This window comes from Lotus japonicus, chromosome 1 (assembly GCF_012489685.1).
Source record: "Lotus japonicus ecotype B-129 chromosome 1, LjGifu_v1.2".
NCBI classification, from domain to species: domain Eukaryota; kingdom Viridiplantae; phylum Streptophyta; class Magnoliopsida; order Fabales; family Fabaceae; genus Lotus; species Lotus japonicus.
The window spans coordinates 103,320,278-103,339,047 of NC_080041.1; the positions used below are offsets into that span (position 1 = coordinate 103,320,278).

General features: G+C 36.5%; 3 protein-coding genes and 1 long non-coding RNA gene across 4 annotated transcripts; 2 read left to right on the forward strand and 2 right to left on the reverse strand.

Annotated features, from left to right (window-relative positions):
- Positions 1-142: 142 nt before the first annotated feature.
- Positions 143-4,626, forward strand: LOC130728598 (G-type lectin S-receptor-like serine/threonine-protein kinase At4g27290). Its single transcript, XM_057580110.1, has 7 exons — positions 143-1,577; positions 2,818-2,934; positions 3,021-3,178; positions 3,251-3,461; positions 3,569-3,806; positions 3,895-4,045; positions 4,123-4,626. The coding sequence occupies exons 1-7, from the start codon at positions 287-289 to the stop codon at positions 4,429-4,431; spliced, it is 2,475 nt and encodes an 824-aa protein (XP_057436093.1). The 5' UTR covers positions 143-286; the 3' UTR covers positions 4,432-4,626.
- Positions 4,627-7,416: 2,790 nt separating this feature from the next.
- On the reverse strand, positions 7,417-9,616 carry LOC130728599 (UDP-glycosyltransferase 83A1-like). The gene is made up of 2 exons (XM_057580111.1): positions 9,009-9,616; positions 7,417-8,456 (listed from the first exon to the last, which is right to left on the reverse strand). The coding sequence occupies exons 1-2, from the start codon at positions 9,487-9,489 to the stop codon at positions 7,615-7,617; spliced, it is 1,323 nt and encodes a 440-aa protein (XP_057436094.1). The 5' UTR covers positions 9,490-9,616; the 3' UTR covers positions 7,417-7,614.
- Positions 9,617-11,060: 1,444 nt separating this feature from the next.
- LOC130728601 (uncharacterized) lies at positions 11,061-14,966 on the forward strand. Its single transcript, XR_009015716.1, has 2 exons — positions 11,061-12,757; positions 13,386-14,966. It is a non-coding gene; the product is annotated as an uncharacterized LOC130728601 (long non-coding RNA).
- Positions 14,967-15,194: 228 nt separating this feature from the next.
- Positions 15,195-18,700, reverse strand: LOC130728600 (UDP-glycosyltransferase 83A1-like). Its single transcript, XM_057580112.1, has 2 exons — positions 18,141-18,700; positions 15,195-16,204 (listed from the first exon to the last, which is right to left on the reverse strand). Exons 1-2 carry the CDS (start codon positions 18,625-18,627, stop codon positions 15,354-15,356), a joined length of 1,338 nt encoding a protein of 445 aa, XP_057436095.1. The 5' UTR covers positions 18,628-18,700; the 3' UTR covers positions 15,195-15,353.
- Between the last annotated feature and the right edge of the window lie 70 nt (positions 18,701-18,770).

Consider the following 18,770-nt stretch of genomic DNA (forward strand, 5'->3'; position numbering starts at 1 on the left):
ACCATTGTGAATTGTCTAATAGATAAAAATGGTCCATAAAAAAAATCTATAGACTTTTCCAGACTTGCAATCTGTGGACTTTGTCATTGACGTACAAGTTACAGACTTACAGCAGTCTTATTCCTACGTGAATGGAATTGGGTGCTGCCATCCTTGATCAAACACGTGTTTTGCCCCGTTACCTCAACAGTTTGTTGCTCGTTCTATAACATTCTCATTCACTTCCTCTGCATTGCATAATCTAAAAAGCCCAGGTATCACCAAAGCTTCTTTTTCTGACAAAATAATGGTACTGCTACTGCATAACATGTTAGTATGGTTCTTGTCATTCTCCTACCTGACAAGAACTTCCTCTTCACTAGACACTTTAGCAGTGAATCAATCTATCCGAGACGGTCAAGTTTTAGTTTCACCAAGTGGAATCATCGAAGCCGGTTTCTTCAGCCCTGGGAATTCAACACATAAATACTTGGGTGTGTGGTACAAGAACGTGTCCCCTCTAACAGTGGTATGGGTGGCCAACCGAGAAACACCTCTGCAAAACAACTCTGGAGTTTTAAAACTCAATCAAAACGGGATTCTTCTGCTTCTTGATGGCGCAAGCAACAGTACTCTCTGGTCATCCAATATATCAGCAGCAGGGAATAATAACCGTTACCTGGTAGTTGCTGCTCAGCTACTGGATTCAGGAAATTTCGTAGTGAAAAATGGCGACAAGGACAGTTTTCTGTGGCAGAGTTTTGATTATCCCTGTGACACTTTGATGCCGGGAATGAAGCTTGGATGGAACTTAGAAACTGGTCTAGAAAGATTTCTATCATCTTGGAAAAGCTCGGATGACCCTGCCAAGGGAGAATACACTATGAGAATGGACCTTAGAGGATATCCCCAAGTGTTTACATTCAAGGGCTCTGATAAAATTTCTGGAACAGGGCAATGGAATGGCGAGTCTTTTCGTGGATATCCTGCTCCAAATCCAAAATTCAATCAAATATTTGTGTTCAATGAAAAAGAGGTGTATTTTGAGTTCGAGCTTCTTGAGAGATTGACTGCCACCGTGTTTAGACTGTTGCCTTCAGGTGATGGGGATTTTGTGTCTTGGACAGTTGGATCAAGTAACAGCCGGCAAGTCGTCACAGAAGCGGGGTTAGATGAATGCGACAACTATGCCTATTGCGGTGCAAATTCTATATGCAGTGCCAACGGTTACATTAAAACTTGTGAATGCTTGAAAGGATATGTTCCCAAGTCTCCAAAACATTGGAGTGTACAAAATTGGACTGACGGCTGTATTCCCAGGAATAAATCTATTTGCAAAAACAGTTACTTAGATGGCTTCTGGACTTATACGTATTCGAAGTTGCCAGACACATCTTCGTCTTGGTTCAATAAGACCATGAACCTTGAGGAATGTAAGGTGTCGTGTCTGGGAAACTGTTCCTGTGTAGCATATGCAAATTTATATATTACTAATGGTGGAACTGGGTGTCTACTTTGGTTTCATAATATGGTTGACATCAGGAAATTCTCTCAACGGGGACAAGATCTTTATGTTAGAGTCCCACCTTCAGAACTAGGTATTCATTCAACTTCTTTTTGGTTTCTATCTTATTATTGCATTTTCTTAGAGAAGTGGGTGGAATAGGAACAAGAACATCCAAGATTGCGTTAAACAAACATTTGTTATTACATGGCAATGATGGCATATGAAAATATTGTACAGATTTGCTTACTTAATCGGGGGTTTTTAGTCAGCACACCTCTTGACCCTTCTCTTCAATTGCATTAGGAATTCAGGATACTTGAAAATTGTATGAAGATGTTTCTTCCTATATAAGACTCATCGGAGGTTACTTTATCTCACACCAATTAGGCCTGATACCACCTCTGTTGTTCAACAACTTAGTCAGTTCCTTTCTCAACCTAGACAGGTTCATTATATTGCTGCTCACTGTGTCTTAAGGTACCTAAAAGAAAATCCTGGTAAAACGGTTTTACCCTCGCAATTAATCTATCTAGCTCTTAGGTTTTATTGATGCTGATTGGGGTGGCTGCATAGACACTAGGCGCTCAGTTTCAGGTTATTTCTTCTTCTTGGGTTCCTCCCTCATTTCTTGGAGATCAAAGAAGCAAGAAACCGTTTCTAAGTCATTTTCAGAGGCTGAATACAAAAGCTTTAGCCTCAGCTACTTGTGAGCTTCAATGCGTTACCTATCTCTTAAGGGATCTTAATGTTGAGTGTTTTCGCACTTCAGTCATTTACTGTGACAATCAAAGTGCCTTCCACATTTCAGTGAACCTGGTTTTCCATGAGTACTAAGCATTTGGAGATTGATTGTCACAGTCAGAGATAAGTCTGAGGCATGATTAATGCGTCTTCTTCCTATTTCTTCAAGTCCCAGGTTGCTGATTTCTATACCAAGGCACTATCATCAGGTCCCTTCTCATTGCTTCTATCCAAGCTTGGCGTGGTTGATATATAGATACCATGGTCCAGCTTGCGGGAGGTTATTACCAGAATCTGTTCCTTATGAAAGTCCTGCTAGCTTAACTTCTCAAACAGTTTCAGTTTCGTTTGTTTCAGACAGTTACTAACTGAATAGGGGTTGTGCTAGCCTGCTAGGATACATTAGTTATATTGTATCATTCCTACACCATCAGCTCATCTATAAATAACTCATGAGAGTTCATTGGTACAATGCATGAATTCAGTTGAATAAAATCCAATTTCTACTCAGTTTTTCTTTACTCTTAATAGTTTGTTAAATAGAGCATAATTCAAAAAGTTGGAGACTAATCGTGCTCTATATCTTTCAGATCAAATTGCAGCAGATGGCCATGGAAACATCAAGAAGAAGATAGCAGGAATCACAGTGGGTGTGATTATTTTTGGATTCATGACATGTGTATCCATAATGATAATTAAAAAGTCAGGTAAAATCATAAATAGAAATTTTGTGTCTTATATCTTCCAATAAATGGTGGTGGTGATATGGTGTTTATATCTTCTAACTAACCAGGGGCAGCAATAAATATTTACAACAAGCATTGCAAAAATAAACCGAGAAAGGAGGATGTTGATTTGCCAATATTTGAGTTGTCAGTCTTAGCTCATGCCACTGAAAACTTTTCAAGTAGTAATAAACTTGGAGAAGGTGGCTTTGGACCAGTATATAAGGTGATAAACAATTGATAGATAGATGACTTCTCCTTTCCTTGAAAACTTTTTAACAATATCATTATTTTTCAGGGCACATTGATAGGTGGACAAGAAATAGCAGTGAAAAGACTTTCCAAAAAGTCTGGACAAGGGTTGGAAGAGTTTACGACTGAAGTGGCGTTGATTGCCACACTTCAGCACCGTAATCTCGTAAAGCTTCTCGGTTATTGCATTAAAGGAGAAGAAAAAATGTTAATCTATGAATACATGCCCAACAAAAGCTTGGACTACTTTGTTTTTGGTTTGAACCTTTTCATTTCATTCTTCTTATTATTTGTGACAATCTTCAATCTTCTTTCATATGAAGACCTCAAGTGCTGTTCTGAATGTGTGTGTTTAACTGACCAGATGAAACCAAAAGGATGTCATTGGATTGGCTTAAGCGTTTCAACATTATTGGTGGCATTGCTCGAGCACTTCTTTATCTTCACCAAGACTCTAGGCTGAGGATTATTCATAGAGATTTGAAAACTAGCAATATATTGTTAGATGCCAATTTCGATTCGAAAATATCTGACTTTGGGTTGGCTCGAATATTCTTGGGAGACCAAATTGAGGCTGATACAAATAGGGTCGCTGGAACATAGTAAGTTAGTTCCTACATCATTAACGTTATTTATTTGATATTGCATTTTCGAATAATACTTCTTTTACTTTGATAATTATATATTAAGTGGTTACATGCCTCCCGAGTATGCTGTGCGTGGACATTTTTCAGTGAAATCAGATGTCTTTAGTTACGGTGTGATAGTACTAGAGATTGTAAGTGGGAAAAAGAACAGGGAATTTTCAGACCCAAAACACGACCATAATCTTCTTGGATATGTAAGCACTATCACATTGCTAATCATATTCTAACTTGAATCGTTTCCTACTCACTAATTTTACTCTTCCGTTGTTAGGCGTGGAGATTATGGAGTGAAGAAAGAGCGCTAGACCTATTGGATGAAGTGTTAAGGGAGCAATGCACACCCTTTGAAGTCATAAGATGCATACAAGTAGGCCTGTTGTGCGTGCAGCAAAGGCCGGAAGATAGACCAGACATGTCTTCTGTGGTTCTATTGCTGAATGGTGAGAAATTACTGCCACAACCAAAAGTTCCGGGTTTTTATACTGAAGAGGATGTTAGACTCAATTCACATTCTTGGTTGCCAAATCATAAACAGTGCTCAGCTAATGAAGTAACCATCACACAGTTGGATGCCAGATAAAATATGGTATGGAGAAGAGAAAAGGAAAAGACTTCACCCTCCAATGTAGGATAAATAGGTTATTTGAGGACACAAATCAGTGAAATAGCTAGTGCTTTTGCAATTAGGAACTCTTGTTTTATATATTTAGTGTATATCAACACTGTGTATAAAATAAACAGATCGAAAATCATAAGGTAATTGCTTTCTGCAGTAGATTATGACAGTTAAATTGCTTTAGTTTGGCAATCTGATTTATATAAATGAATTTAGGCTAGGCAGACGCCCTTTGAATGTAGTATTTTCTTTTTCAATCAGATAAATGTGAGGCCTCCTTTGTTTCTTTGTAAATATATGTAATAAATTGTATTTTTCTGCCAACGTAAGTGTCATCTCAGACCACCTTCTTAAATTACCTGAAACCTTTGGTTGTATATCTCTTCACTTAGTAGAGACAGATTATATTTTTAAAACCAGATTTTACTTCTCACTAGGGGTGTTATGGTGTACATGACCCGGGTCATGAAACCCAGGCCCAAGTTCATGAACCTCGCATCTCATCGGGTTTCTTCAAGTCTAAAGACGAATATGTATTTAAAAAGTCAATATTTAGGGTTGATTGAAAGATAAACACATCGTCTCATGAATACCCCATGACTTTGTATATTTTCCTTGATCATTAGGTTTCAAGTGATTAAAATTAGTTATTTTTTCTCTAGTTAGTGTTCTATTATGACAAATTTTAGTTCTATTGGTCCATCTCATGAATGATTGTAGGAAATGTTCAGGTAGGATTAATATTTCTTAATTAACATCGTACAAAGATTTTTAATTCATGTCATAGTAGTTCCACCAAGCCTTCAAGAATCGAATAGCTAAAAGAGTAAACCACAAAAACGCATTTTGTCACCGGAAAATAATTAGAGAGCCAAGTTGATGCCCACAAATGTGACAATCCATCAATGGATTACCAACACCATTTACCCCACAGACCAGGTATAGGACTATATATGAATACTCACACAACAATAAAATCATGTTCAAGGCCACCCAAAGTCCAAACCAATCAATATAAAGTGACGCCTATAACCAACCCTTCCACGAGTAAATGTTAATATGATGCACTGAACCAAAATAATAATATTTACACTGTTTCTGTTAGAGACTAGAACTGAATGAAAACCATATAATATGTCATGAATTGGTTTGCCAAAGTGTAACTCATGATCTTGGGCAAAGACAAAGGTGACTTGGCACATCTACCTTTGTAGTTGTGGTTTTATTTTGTTGAAAAATTTCTGAATGATAATTTTTTGAGATTTATTTTCTTTAGATGTGCTTATGTTATGTATTGGTTTGCCAAAGTACCAAGCACCTTGACCTTTTACAACAACAAAATGCTCTCAAAGGAAAATGCACCCGCTCAATACGCAAAAGGATGTTCCCAGTTCCCACAGAATAACACACAATTTATGACAAGAGATAGTCTAAAGCTTGTGAAAAATAATAAAACCGGTTAGCAATGTGTCTTGCTCATTTACAGTTTTTGACAGGTTATATGCAAAAGTGAAAATCACTATATAAAAATTCTAGAAATATTTTCATGTATGCAAAAGTGAGAAACATTATATAGAAATTCTAGAATCTCATTTTTGGATGTATTGTATGCTAATGTTGGTATTCATGTATAAGAATGGTATTTTATTTTGATAATGAATACCTATTGTAAATAACTAAATATATGAATGAATTAATATAATAATAAAAAATAATTTCAGCATGTAATGTACCCCGAATTGAATAACTTAACAAAATGTTGTAGATGTATAGATTGGGAAATTATTATTAAAATAGTCTTAAATACATTAGCATGAAACACAAATCAGATTATTTTGAGAGTATTTTCCTCATTTTAATCGATGTAGATCCTTTTCTTAAATTTGTGAATTTATGAGTTTTACATTATTATCGGTGGTCAATTTTTTTGCATTTATTTTCTTAATAGCGTCGCAAACGCACGAAGTTCAAAGTCGATTTATATGAAGACCGCTAACTTCGACACGGTAGCGTCGGTGCGCGCATTGACTCTAAGTTTTAGAATCGGCTTCGAGGTCGACTCAACAAGTTGGCTTTGACTCTTTTAATTAACGTTTGCCTCAATGCCGCGTCGACATTAAAATTATTGTTACGCCAGCTTTTGGCCTGTTAGAGTCTGCATATAGCCAACACTAATGAAAGATTTTCTTGTAGTGTAAAGATCTCTCAATTATGGAAGGAAAGAACAAGACCCTTAAGTTTTGCGCCCTAAATCAAGCAAATGTCCACCTCGCTTAAATTAGAGAAAACAAGGGCAACTAGGAAACCCTAAATCATTCTTACAAACACATTACACATGTAATTCTTAATGTAACATAAACTGAGTCATATAGCTAGCTAGCTAGAGAGAGTCATATACACTTACCGACATAGTTGCCTAGACTTTATTTCCGTGAGCATTATCCAATCAAAATTGCCCTCACGAGGTTACACAGTTACTCAAAGCCACGAGTTTTTCTGTCTTATCAGCAACTTACACCCGTTTAAGCTTCCCAACTTTCATCCACACCTTGCGCCCATGATTTTATATGGTTTTTGTCACTTACCTAGATTTTGTAGAACTCGCAATTTCATTATTGAACTTCACACGGAACAAGAATTATAAATTATTGAACAATAATTTCATTGTCTCTAGTACCTGAGATGATGTTCTCGAGTTAGTTATCCATTTAATTAATATTTTTTCACATTGCTTTCAATAAAAAAAAAACATGGATTGAATAAGTTTAAACATTAAATAAGCTTTTTGGTGTGCCACACTAGAAAGTAAGAAACTCAAGGTAAATTTTGCAACATAATATGTAAATTTGTTAACATAACCCATCTTTCCATGTTTTCTCTTATTTTCTCTCTTCCATATCAATTTAGTTTATAAAAAAATCTAGCTAGTTGTGAAACTTCCTTGCAGCGTGCACAATTTCAGTATTTTATTGAAGTAAAAACAAGAACGAGGTTTAAATTTCAATGCAATAGCCGCCACAATGTCACGGAATTTAGTGTCCCTACAATATACCGCAATTCCGATTACATCAACCAACATTTGTCTGTAGTTTTATAATAATGCAGCGGTAATGCAACCGCAATTTAAAACTCACAAGAAGAACTTTCTTATTCTTTGGCCCACTTGATAAACTTTTTAAGATTTTTATCACCTTCTTTGTTCTTGATGACCTTTTCCATTAGTTTCAAGGATCTTACCTTTATTTCTTCATCTTGAAGCAGCTGCTCCACCTTTTTCTTTATCTCTTCTCTTGAAATTACTCCATTTTCATCCTTTTCAAATCCTAGCCCAACTTTCCACACATCACAAAGATATGTCATGTTCATGAGTTGATCACTGCAGAAAGGCCAACACAGGAAAGGCACCCCATTATACACACCTTCTATGGTAGAATTCCAACCACAATGACTAATGAAACATGCTATTGCAGGGTGGCTCAAAATCTTCTTTTGTGGTGCCCAACTAAAAATTTTCCCCTGAATTCCCCTGAATTCATCTGGGTATTCATTGTTTTCCTCAATACCGTTGTCTTTACGCACAACCCAGAGAAAAGGCATGTTAAGGAGATCAAGTCCAAGAGCTAGTTCCTTAAATTGGTTTGGTTTTGTTGAAACCATGCTACCAAATGAAACATATATGACTGATTGAGGTTGTTGTTGATCTAACCATTGTAGACATGTTCTGTCTTCTTGCCACAAGGAACTTGTGTTGTGCTCACTAGCCATTAATGGCCCAATTGGTAGAAGCTTTGGTGATAAGGAAAGTGCTCCTGCCTCAAGATCAAATGTAGTGTTGCAAAGCCACCACTCTCCCAAATTCAAGTTTTGCATCTCTTGCATCATATTAAGGAAGAAAAAGGGATTGTCCAAGCAGTACCATGGCATGGTAGCTGCTTCCATCATAGGCAAATTTGAGGAAAGCTGAATTTCATGTTTCCTAGTTGGGAGTCCTAAAATAGTACCAAATCAATTAAGAGGTACCAATACTACCAATTATGCAAGTGTTGCACTAATTTATTAATTGAGAACATGAGATCGTGTATGAAGGATTATTAGATATAACAAATACTCCTAAAAGTTATCTAAGAAGTAATATGATAAGTAAATAACATTTTTTAATCAACTTATTTTTTCTTAAAAGCAATTCAGAGATACAGAAGCTATTTACATAAATTTTTCCCCATAATTAATTTTAGCTTAACAATTAATGGTAGAAAATTTTCTACACATGCAATAAAATCGTAGATAAATTATTAAGAAACACCATATTAAACTGCGCAAAACACAAATGCATGTTAAAGAAAGGATATATATATCTGTATTTCTTTTATACAAAGTCTCAGGTTAAAACTTATGTACGGAAAAAACTCTCACCGTGAGAGTTAACCCAACTAGCATGTGAATGTTTTTGTCTCGAATAAGAATTATATTTGTATCAAACCAAAAATATGCATGTTGTTCAGGGATATTATAAAATAGCTAGTAGAGTAAATATTTGTTACCACTTTGAGAATCTATAATTCCTTCATCAATAAGCCTTTGCATGCAGTTGAAGGAGGCCAATGAAGTTGCTGAAGAAGGCCAGAATAGAGCCCCTTTGATTCCCATCTTGAGGCCCACATCCAAGGCCCATCCCATATTTTTAGTAACAATCATACAAGAAACCTTCTTGTCACTATCCAGAGCATTTATCTCATCTATGAGCTTGGGAAGCTTGGCAAGCATGGCGGTTCTTGTGGTCAAAATCACTTTGGCCTGGTCTTTCCTGTCATCTTCAGGGTCTACACCGTCAGGGAGAGATACCAAGTTTATCTGTGATTCATTCCCAAAACTTGCAGTTTTCATCAGCCTATTGTAGTTCTCATCAGAGCACAAGAAAGTGATTTTGCAGCCATATTTGGCCAAAACTTGGGAGAATTGAAGAAGGGGATTCATGTGTCCTAGGATTGGGAATGGTATTGCAAGAAAATGAGGGATTCCCATGTCCTTTGAGTCTGTAAACACTAGGGAATCTGGCAGAGGGGATGAAAAAACTATGAATGTCTAATTATGTATAATGAAGCTTGTGATTTTCAATATATATATATATATATATATATGTATATATATAATGAAGCTTGTGCAAGTTCATATTGTATATTATTAGTATTAGTATTTTATGTGAATAGGAGATCAGAACAAGTCAGGTAAAAGAAGAGGCTTGTAAACATATAAATAAGTGGAGTGAATGGGTTTATTGCTTTTATTTCATATTTTTTTGAAGACATATATCATCGGAGACGATCTTCTTCGAGCTGAGAACTCTACATTGTGGTATGATTAGCTCTTACGATGAAAGTTTTTCCGAAGAGAATGCTCGAACCAAAAACTTTATTTAAAAGTAATTGAATCAAATATGTATCACATAAACTAACTACTACTTAGTTTATTTCAAATAAATATAAATAAAGAAAATGACTTGGGCTATATATAAGGTGGTAACTGTGTCGTACAGTTTTTTTTTTCTATTTTTGTATTTTTGTTGAGGGTCAACCCAAACGTAGGTAGGTACGGGGTGATTTCTAGTAATCATGCAAGAAAAAATCAATCATGAAAACAAATTAAATGATAGGGATATAAATGAAGTTGAACGCATGTATGTATGAGTAGAGTTTTTGTTTTTATCAGCAAAGTTTAATGACAGAGGCTAAAAGGGTATTCAATTCTTTTACAACCAAGAAATAAACAATATACATAACTCAAAATCAAATTTGCCACGTTCAAAAAAAAAGACTAAACTCACACACCAATTTTATAAAAAATTATAAAAGGATATATATGTAGATCACGGCTATAATATTAATCACATCTAATTAAGTTCTAACACACGTTCAAAAAAAAATGTTCTAACACACTTTTGGTGATTTTTAACCTCATATATGAAAAAAAATTAATTTATGGTAGTAAAAAATTGACACAAAACTAAGTGTGTGATATGATTGATATTGTAATTGTGCTCTATTTATCGAGCTCTTTTATAATGCAAGACATATGCCCACCAAATTTAGCACAAAACCAAGATCAAGAACCTCTTTTCGTCACTATGAAAAGAATAATATTATTACTGTGAAAGGGACCAAACCACATAGTGCTAGGGGAGTAGCCAAGTCTATTTAGGTTTTATTTTGTTTTTTCACAAGATAAGAGTTATACTTGAGTTAAGAATAAACCGTCCGTGTTTGGTTACCAATCAATTTATAAAGATAATGACCGAATGACGATAGGTTGATAATAGCTAGTTCATAATTTACCGCGAGATACAAATGCAAATGGACCTTTTGATTATTCATATATGCCCAATCCTATATGAGACATTTTCCAATATATATATATGATGCTGGCTATTTCTTATACAATTAAATATATCATGTAGTTATCATTTTGCGTATGCACGACTTCACGAGCCTTTGTTTTTATATATAGAGTAGTATAGCTAGCCATCTTTTTTTCTATAGGAATCGTCAAGTCGATCATTAGTTAATTATTGTTTTGATAAATCCCAAGCATGAGGAAGATATTAAATAGAGTTTCTTATGTGGATGCAGAAAATGATCATACTTAAGTTAGAAATAAGGCTTAATTCCACTTTGGGCCCCTGATCTTTCAAAAATGAGCGATCGAGGCCCCCCGTGTTTAAACGTAGCGGTCAGGCACCCCAACGTTTCAAAAACGTGCGTTTCAAACCCTTCTGTTAAGTGTCGTTAGTTTGACTAACGGAACTAATGACGTGGATTTTCTTTTTCATTTTAATATTTTTTTTTACCCAAAAATCCCCCCCCCCCCCAAATTCTCTCTCAATCTCGACATCTCTTCACTTTCTTCTTCATTTTTCTCTGAAAACCCTAAAACCACACAACATCATCTTCTTCTTCATGGTCGCCGCCGCCGCTCTTCGGCCAAGCCACCACCACCACGAGCTTCCTCACGCGAGCTCGCCGCTGGCCACACCACCATCACTGCGCCTCCTTCTTCTTCTTCTTCTTCCTTGAGAGCCACCGCCGCTGGCCACACCACCATCACTGCGCCTCCTCCTTCTTCTTCTTCCATGAGAGCCACCGCCGGTCACACCATCACCTCCTCATCATCCTCGCGCGAACCTAAAGGGCAGCCACCATGGCCACCACGTGGAAGCCATCACCACCATGAAAACCTAGGATCGCCGCCTTCAAAGTCCGATCTACGGTGAACCGCTCACGATCTCGACAAACCAACACCACCGCTGTGCTCATCTCCTCGTCCGCAACAAAACCCACAAAGAAATTTCCGATTCCGACGACCTCCGCCGTGAACCGCCGTGCGCCGCCGCCGGAGGCGATTTCCGGCGACTCGCCCTCTTCTCCTCTTCTCTTTCTCTTGCTAAATTAGGGTGAAATTAGGGTAAAACATTGGAAACAAATCCTAATTGTGGTAAAGATGCTGATCAGTGTGATGATGATAAGTGTAAGAGTGCATTTGAAAGCATTTCTGCTATTTCTGCTCTTTATAGTGATGACATTCCTGCAGATAAGTTAACAAATGAGATGAAGAAATTGAACATGAACCATTCTGAGGGTGTTGATATCACGAGAGATTCAATGAATTCATTTGTAAATAGTAAAGCTAGTTTTGTGTTTGGAGGAAGTGACAAGGTTTTTGGCTGTGTTAATGATAGTTCGGGAGTTAATCTTGATGGTACTGATGCTGATTTTGATAATATTGGAGGGAAACATGTCAAAGCATGCAGAGAAAATGACGTTCAAAATGAAATTGGTTGCGGTTCTGCAGGAATACCTTGCACTGAGCCATCCACTAGTCAGGAAGGTGCCAGAGATTTCCAGGGTGGGGGAATTGGGTTTGTGAATTGAGTGGGAAAATCCTGGGTCAAAAATTTAATGTTAAACTAAAAAAAAAATTCCACGTCAATTAATGAAAGGGCCTCCGTTTGGTCAACTAACGGAGCTTAACAGAAGGGGCTGGATCGCACGTTTTTGAAACGTTGGGGTGTCCGACCGCTACGTTTAAACACGGGGGGCCCCGATCGCTCATTTCTGATACATCAGGGGCCCAAAGTGGAATTAAGCCTAGAAATAAATATATTTTCGTGGAATTAGTTTTTCCACAGCTGAAAATTATTCTCATATAAAAAATTCGAATCTCCAATCTTTCTTGATTCCAAATGTTTCGCTCAATTGCTTCTTTTGAATTCTTTTGCTCAATTGCTTCTGCTAGCTAGGTTAGTGTTTCATTTTTAATTGACTGTTTCTTCTGCTAGCTGTGGCTGACTTGCTGTAAATGTTTCTTAATACCCCTTGTTGCTTTAGTGCTGGAAATTGTGATCGTTTTGTTTTGATTTAAATGGATATTGGATCATATATGATGAGATTCTTGTAGATCAATATTGTTTATAGCTTTTCTCGATCAAGTGCTTGTTTGAAAACTCTTCTGCAATTGATTCTAATGTCAGAATCAATTCTGGGAAAAAAAATTCTGTTAGTAGCTGACCCAATTGTATGTTTTTATGAATGGATTGTTGTTTGTTTGTGATACCACTTGAGGAATGAAAAGTGAATTTTGATTTTTTATGACTAACATCTCATCTGGGGACTGGAGCATGCTATCTTTTACCTGCAGCCACTTTGGTTAGTGGAAGTGATTACAGAGGTGTTCATATCTTGTTGGAGCAAATATAGTATAACCTCTTTAAACTGAATTTAACATAATGATTCTATGATGCCTATGTTCAACTGGAGAAGGTTGCAGGATCAGTGCCATGAGTGAGAGAGTTCAATTTGTCCATCTTTTGTTTTCTTTTTAACCGATTTTTCACACAATTGTTCATATTATTATTGAATTTTTAGCAGGGATTTGGGATAGCAAAAGTAGGGATAAAGTGGAAAAGTGGATAAAGTGGAAAAGTTTTCTTTCCAAGGACATCTTGCTGAGATTAAGCATGGAAGTATTGTCATTGCAGCCATTACAAGTTGAATAAATACTCTTAAATAAGTTTTTGTCCCTAACCTTTACTAAATGCTTGGTTTTCGTCCCTCGCCGGAGCAAAGGTGGGTTTTAGTCCCTAAACTTTGCCAAAATGTTTGGTTATCATCCCTCCGGAGCTCTGGGTCAACGCCGGAGCTCCGGTGGCCCATGTGGCATTGCCACATGAGATTAATGAACATGATGTGGAATTTTTTTTTTAAGTTAAAAAAACTTATTAATTTAAAATAAAAAAGAAATCTAATTTAATTCCTAATCCCCTTTGACTACCTGAGCCCTAAACCTAATTTCTCATTCCCCAACCCTTGTTCTACCAAAGCCACCACCACCACACCGCCGTTACCTCCAAACAGTGCAGCCATCGACCATCACCGCTCCTCGCCATCATTGCACCCGTCATCGAGTCATCATCGAACCACCATCATCTTCACGTTGTAGATCTGGTTGGGTTGCAACTCCACAGTCTAAATCCCCAAATCAGGATCACCTCCGTCGCGCTCGGAGGCATGTCTGGAAGCCTTTCTGGCCACCACTTGCACCGCTGCACTCGCCTCCTTCTCAGGTTTCCAAATCTGGCCTTATTTTGTCTTTATCAGATCTGTGGTGTTCCAGATCTGTGGCAGAGTGGCTTGGAAACCCAATTCTTTGTCTGCAGTGTCTATAATTCTGGATTATTGCTTTGCAAATTTTCGATTCTCTGTTGGGAGTAGTGCTTTTGGAGGGTCTCGAATGATTTCTGATTGTGTGATGGGAATACTTCATGTGCCTTTTGATGTGGTAGAGTGCTCCTTTTTTGGATGCTCTTGTCGAGTTTGGTACATCTTGAATCTGGTTTATGAATTTCTCCCTCTGGTTGTTGTTTCGTGAGGTCAGATTTTGGCAGGTTTAATAGGATGTGGTCATGTTTATTTAATAGGATGTGGTCATGTTAATATCATCTGGAACGAGGAAATTAAAATGTTGAATGGAATTTTTTTTTGTTGAAGGTGGTGATGAAAATGTTAAGATGGTGAGGAATATGTTGAAGATGGTTCTGGGTTGGGGTTTTTTTTTTGTTGAAGATGATGATGGAAATGTTGAAGATGGTGATGAAGAAGGGTTTATAAAAAATTTGTTAAATTAATTTTTTTCGTTGGAAATAAAAAAATTTCCACATCATGTTCATTAATCTGATGTGGCAATGCCACATGGGCTACCGGAGCTCCGGCGTTGACCCAGAGCTCCGGAGGGATGATAACCAAACATTTTGACAAAGGTTAGGGACTAAAACCCACATTTACTCCGGCGAGGGACGAAAACCAAGCATTTGGTAAAGGTTAGGGACCAAAAACTTATTTAAGCCTACATTAAACCCAAGTGTAATGCTTGGGCCTGGTCTTGTTGCAAAGAAAGCTTGTGAATTAGATTTGGATGTTAGTCTCAAATATCAGTACCTCTATTGCCTGGAATATTGCCTGAATTTAACAAGAAATTTGCTACAAACCTTCACCTGGAATATTGCCTGAATTTTCTAGCTATAATATCAATAATGGATATGCAGAATATCCATTTGCTTTATATCATGCCAAGCTATTTTAGAAATAATCTTAAAACAATGTTGGGAGGAAATATCCCACCCCCACCCTCTAAAAAAACTAACTCCTACCTGAATGATGATGACATTTGCAACCTCAACATAACAATTAGGAACACACACGTGACTCGTAAAAATATATTGAGCCCGTTTGGATATGAATTTATTGGAGATTATTCGTGTTTATCTATTAGAAAAAGTACTAAATAAACTCCAATAAGTGTTCTTTAATTTTACATCCAGGTTCATTAGCCCCAAAGCATTAATGCTCTGTCCAGCTGATAAACTTCTTGAGATTGTTTGATGACTGGCCACCTTCTGCTAAGTTATTTATGGTCATTTCCTTCAGTTTCAAAGACCTTGCTTTCATGTCTTCATCAATAATCACTTGCTCCACCTTCTTCCTTATCTCTCCCTTTGGTATTATTCCATTTTCACCCTTTTCTAATCCAAGCCCAATCTTCCACACATCACAAATATATGACTTGTTAAGAAATTGATCAGTGAAAAATGGCCAACACAGGAAAGGCACACCAGCATGTACACCTTCTATTGTAGAGTTCCAACCACAGTGACTAATGAAACAAGCTATAGCAGGGTGATTCAATATCTTCTTCTGAGGTGCCCATTTGACAATTTTACCTTTACTTCTATGGAATTCATCAGGGTATGCATTGTTCACCTTGTTATTGTTATCTGGACGCACAACCCATAGAAAAGGTTTATCAAGGAGATCAAGTGCAAGAGCTAGTTCATTGAATTGGCTCTGTTCCAAGGTTGCCAAACTACCAAAGGAAACATATATAACAGATTGAGGTGGTTGTTGATCCAACCATTCTAGACAAGCAACATCTTCTTCCCAGAATGAAGTTTTGTTGCTGTAATTTTCCATCAATGGACCAATTGGTAGGTACCTTTGTGACAATGAGAATGCAGCAGGCTCAAGATCATGAGTGGTGTTGCAAAGCCACCATTCTGCTAACTTGAAAGTTTGCATCTCTTGAACTATGTGGGCAAAGAAGACCTTGCCCAGGGTAACCCATGGTAGGTTATCTGAGTCCATTGGAGGCATGTTTGGAGAAAGCTGAATTTCTTGTTTTTTGAGTGGCAGTCCTGTAATGGCAAAATTAAAGGAAATAAAAAAGAAGTGCTTATTTAATTTGTGTGTATTTGTAAAAAGGATCGGGGTTATCTAAATAACTCATGTAAGTTACTAACTCACAACTCAATTGACTAATATGATTTTTTATAAATAAATTAATAAATAGAATATAGAAATTATAACTCACTTATATTCAATGTGATTGAATGATGAATTATTTGGTTGGGTGAGATGAAGGGTGAAGAGTCCAGCCGTCCAGGTTCGAACACTAAAGATGACTAATTTACTAACATTGCTAACAACTAACATTTGCCTATTAAAATAATATGGATTATTTAATTCAAACTTTCACATGTGTCATTTAGACAACCCCATTAAATGTTCCTACTTAATGTGATTCACCTATGCTTATATTTTATATGTGTAATAAAGTGACTAATATGCAGTTTATTTGTATAAAATAAAACAGAGCATTTTATTTTGTTTCATTATTTCTGTGTAGACAAATTAAAATAAATAAATAAAAAGTTAATTTGATATTTTATACTAATTACTAATGAAAATAAAAAAGGATAAATAGTTTCCAACATGAGTGGTGAACTATCAAAATCATAAATATAGTAAAGTTTCCTTCTACTTTAATTAGTAAAGTTATTAGACATCTGGCAAAAAGTTGGACATAATCCTTCAACATACGCTGTTTTCGTTTCTCATTTTGTCCCCCACCCCAAACATGTTAAGCTTCTTATGAGTTCATTGCCCTAATTAGTTACGGGTGCTCATCAGATTCGATATAATCTAATTCTTAGAATGTGCTTGTGTTAGAGAAATAATATAAACCATTCATATGAACCTTATCTAACATCTTAATCTTTTGTGATAATTATTAATTTGATATAGATAAGAGCCTCTACGACCAAACGGTTCAGAGTTCAATCTTTACCACCTCAATTTTCCTATAAAAAAAAAGGACAAATGGCTCTTACATAAGGAGAATGTTAAAGAAATAATATAAAAAAAAACCATTTATGTGAGACATACCCAATAACTTAAACTTTTATGCATTGTTTGGTTGGAGGAGAACGGAGGGAGGGGAGGGATTTTTAAAATTGAATATTCACTCCACACACCACTATCTCACTTCCTTTCTCAAATTGTAATCCCTATTTTTCAATACTAGTACGCTTTCTCTTGTTTCAGTTGCGTACAAGGTTCAAATTCAGTTTATTAGGCACGTACGTCTGGTTTACTAAATACTTTGTATCCACTCATTCATGTGAGTTCTAGAAATTGTGTGTGTTGATGATGAATTAATTGCTTCTTACATGACTGTATCTGATGAAAATGGAGCAACGACAAAGCTCAAGGATTTGTATTCAAATTATTAATCATGAATCATGACTTTTTTGTTCTGCTGTTTACAACAATTTCAATTCATTTATTCTGAGCAGGGGAAGTTTTGATCACTTTGTAGTAATGAATTTGTGAATTTAATGGTGCATTTGCCTTCTCTTTTTTGTCACTGTGCAAGGCCTCGAAAATTCTGGTTTGTGAGGTTGTGAGGTTGTGGTGAAGGCTTAATATGCAGAATAATTGTTGATGAAGAAGATGTTATATTGTGTTGTTAAATTCAAGTAAAGTAAATATATAATGATATAAAAGTAATTTTAATTATAAAATCTCTTTCTTCATCTCATGAACCAAATAAAAATAAGTTTTTTCCCTTTCCTCCCCTCCTATGAACCAAACATAATAAGTATTAAAATCTCTCCCCTCCCCTCCCCTCCCCTCCCCTCCATTAAAATCCCTCCCCTCCCTTCCCCTCCTTTGAACCAAACATGGGCTTAAGATAATTGATTATTTTTATAGATTGAATTGAATTAACTACATTAATGAAAATCTAAAGTGTAACAATATGATCAGCAAATAACTAAATAGTATTCTTACCATCTGAATCTATAACTCCATCATCAAGCAGATTTGGTATTTTATCACAAAAGGCCAAAGAAGTAGCAGAGGGTGGCCAAAGAAGAGCCCCTTTAATCCCCAATTTATGTCCAACTTCCAAGGCCCAACCCATGTTCATGGTAACAACAATACAAGTGATCTTGTTGTCCTTATCCAAAGCATTGATATCTTCAATGAGCTTGGGAAACATAGGAGTCATGGTGCTTTTGATTGAGAAAAGAACCTTAACCTGGTCATTTCTGTCATCTTCAGGGTCCAAACCATCTGGGAGTGTCACGAACTTTATCCGTGATTCTTTGAGGTTGTCTTGCCCAGAACCTGAGCTAGTTGCTCGTTTGTGACTGAACTCTGTGTTAAGAAAAGTGATGTTGCAACCATGTTTGGCAACAAGCTGAGAGAACTGCATAAGGGGATTAATGTGTCCCATAACTGGATATGGTATAACAAGAAAGTGTGGGATACCCATTTGGGTGAAAATTGATTTGGAGAGAGTTTTGAGGTGGGTGAAAGATATCAAGTTGATCTTTTGTATTTTGTGGTTGTCCTCTTATATACCCATCATGGGCAAGGAAGGCCAAGAATTTTCAAAACACTTTTGAGTTTTGATTT

What these genes read in the sequence shown, in the direction of transcription:
- LOC130728599 (XM_057580111.1), bottom strand. Translation starts at nt 9,489, where the DNA reads ATGGGAATCCCTCATTTTCTTGCAATACCATTCCCAATCCTAGGACAC. An exon ending in AATTATAGATTCTCAAAGTG is followed by an intron (nt 8,457 to 9,008) that starts GTAACAAATATT and finishes GTACTATTTTAG; the next exon opens with GACTCCCAACTAGGAAACAT.
- LOC130728600 (XM_057580112.1), bottom strand. Translation starts at nt 18,627, where the DNA reads ATGGGTATCCCACACTTTCTTGTTATACCATATCCAGTTATGGGACAC. An exon ending in TGGAGTTATAGATTCAGATG is followed by an intron (nt 16,205 to 18,140) that starts GTAAGAATACTA and finishes TTGCCATTACAG; the next exon opens with GACTGCCACTCAAAAAACAA.
- LOC130728598 (XM_057580110.1), top strand. Translation starts at nt 287, where the DNA reads ATGGTACTGCTACTGCATAACATGTTAGTATGGTTCTTGTCATTCTCC. An exon ending in AGTCCCACCTTCAGAACTAG is followed by an intron (nt 1,578 to 2,817) that starts GTATTCATTCAA and finishes TATATCTTTCAG; the next exon opens with ATCAAATTGCAGCAGATGGC. An exon ending in GCTTTGGACCAGTATATAAG is followed by an intron (nt 3,179 to 3,250) that starts GTGATAAACAAT and finishes ATTATTTTTCAG; the next exon opens with GGCACATTGATAGGTGGACA.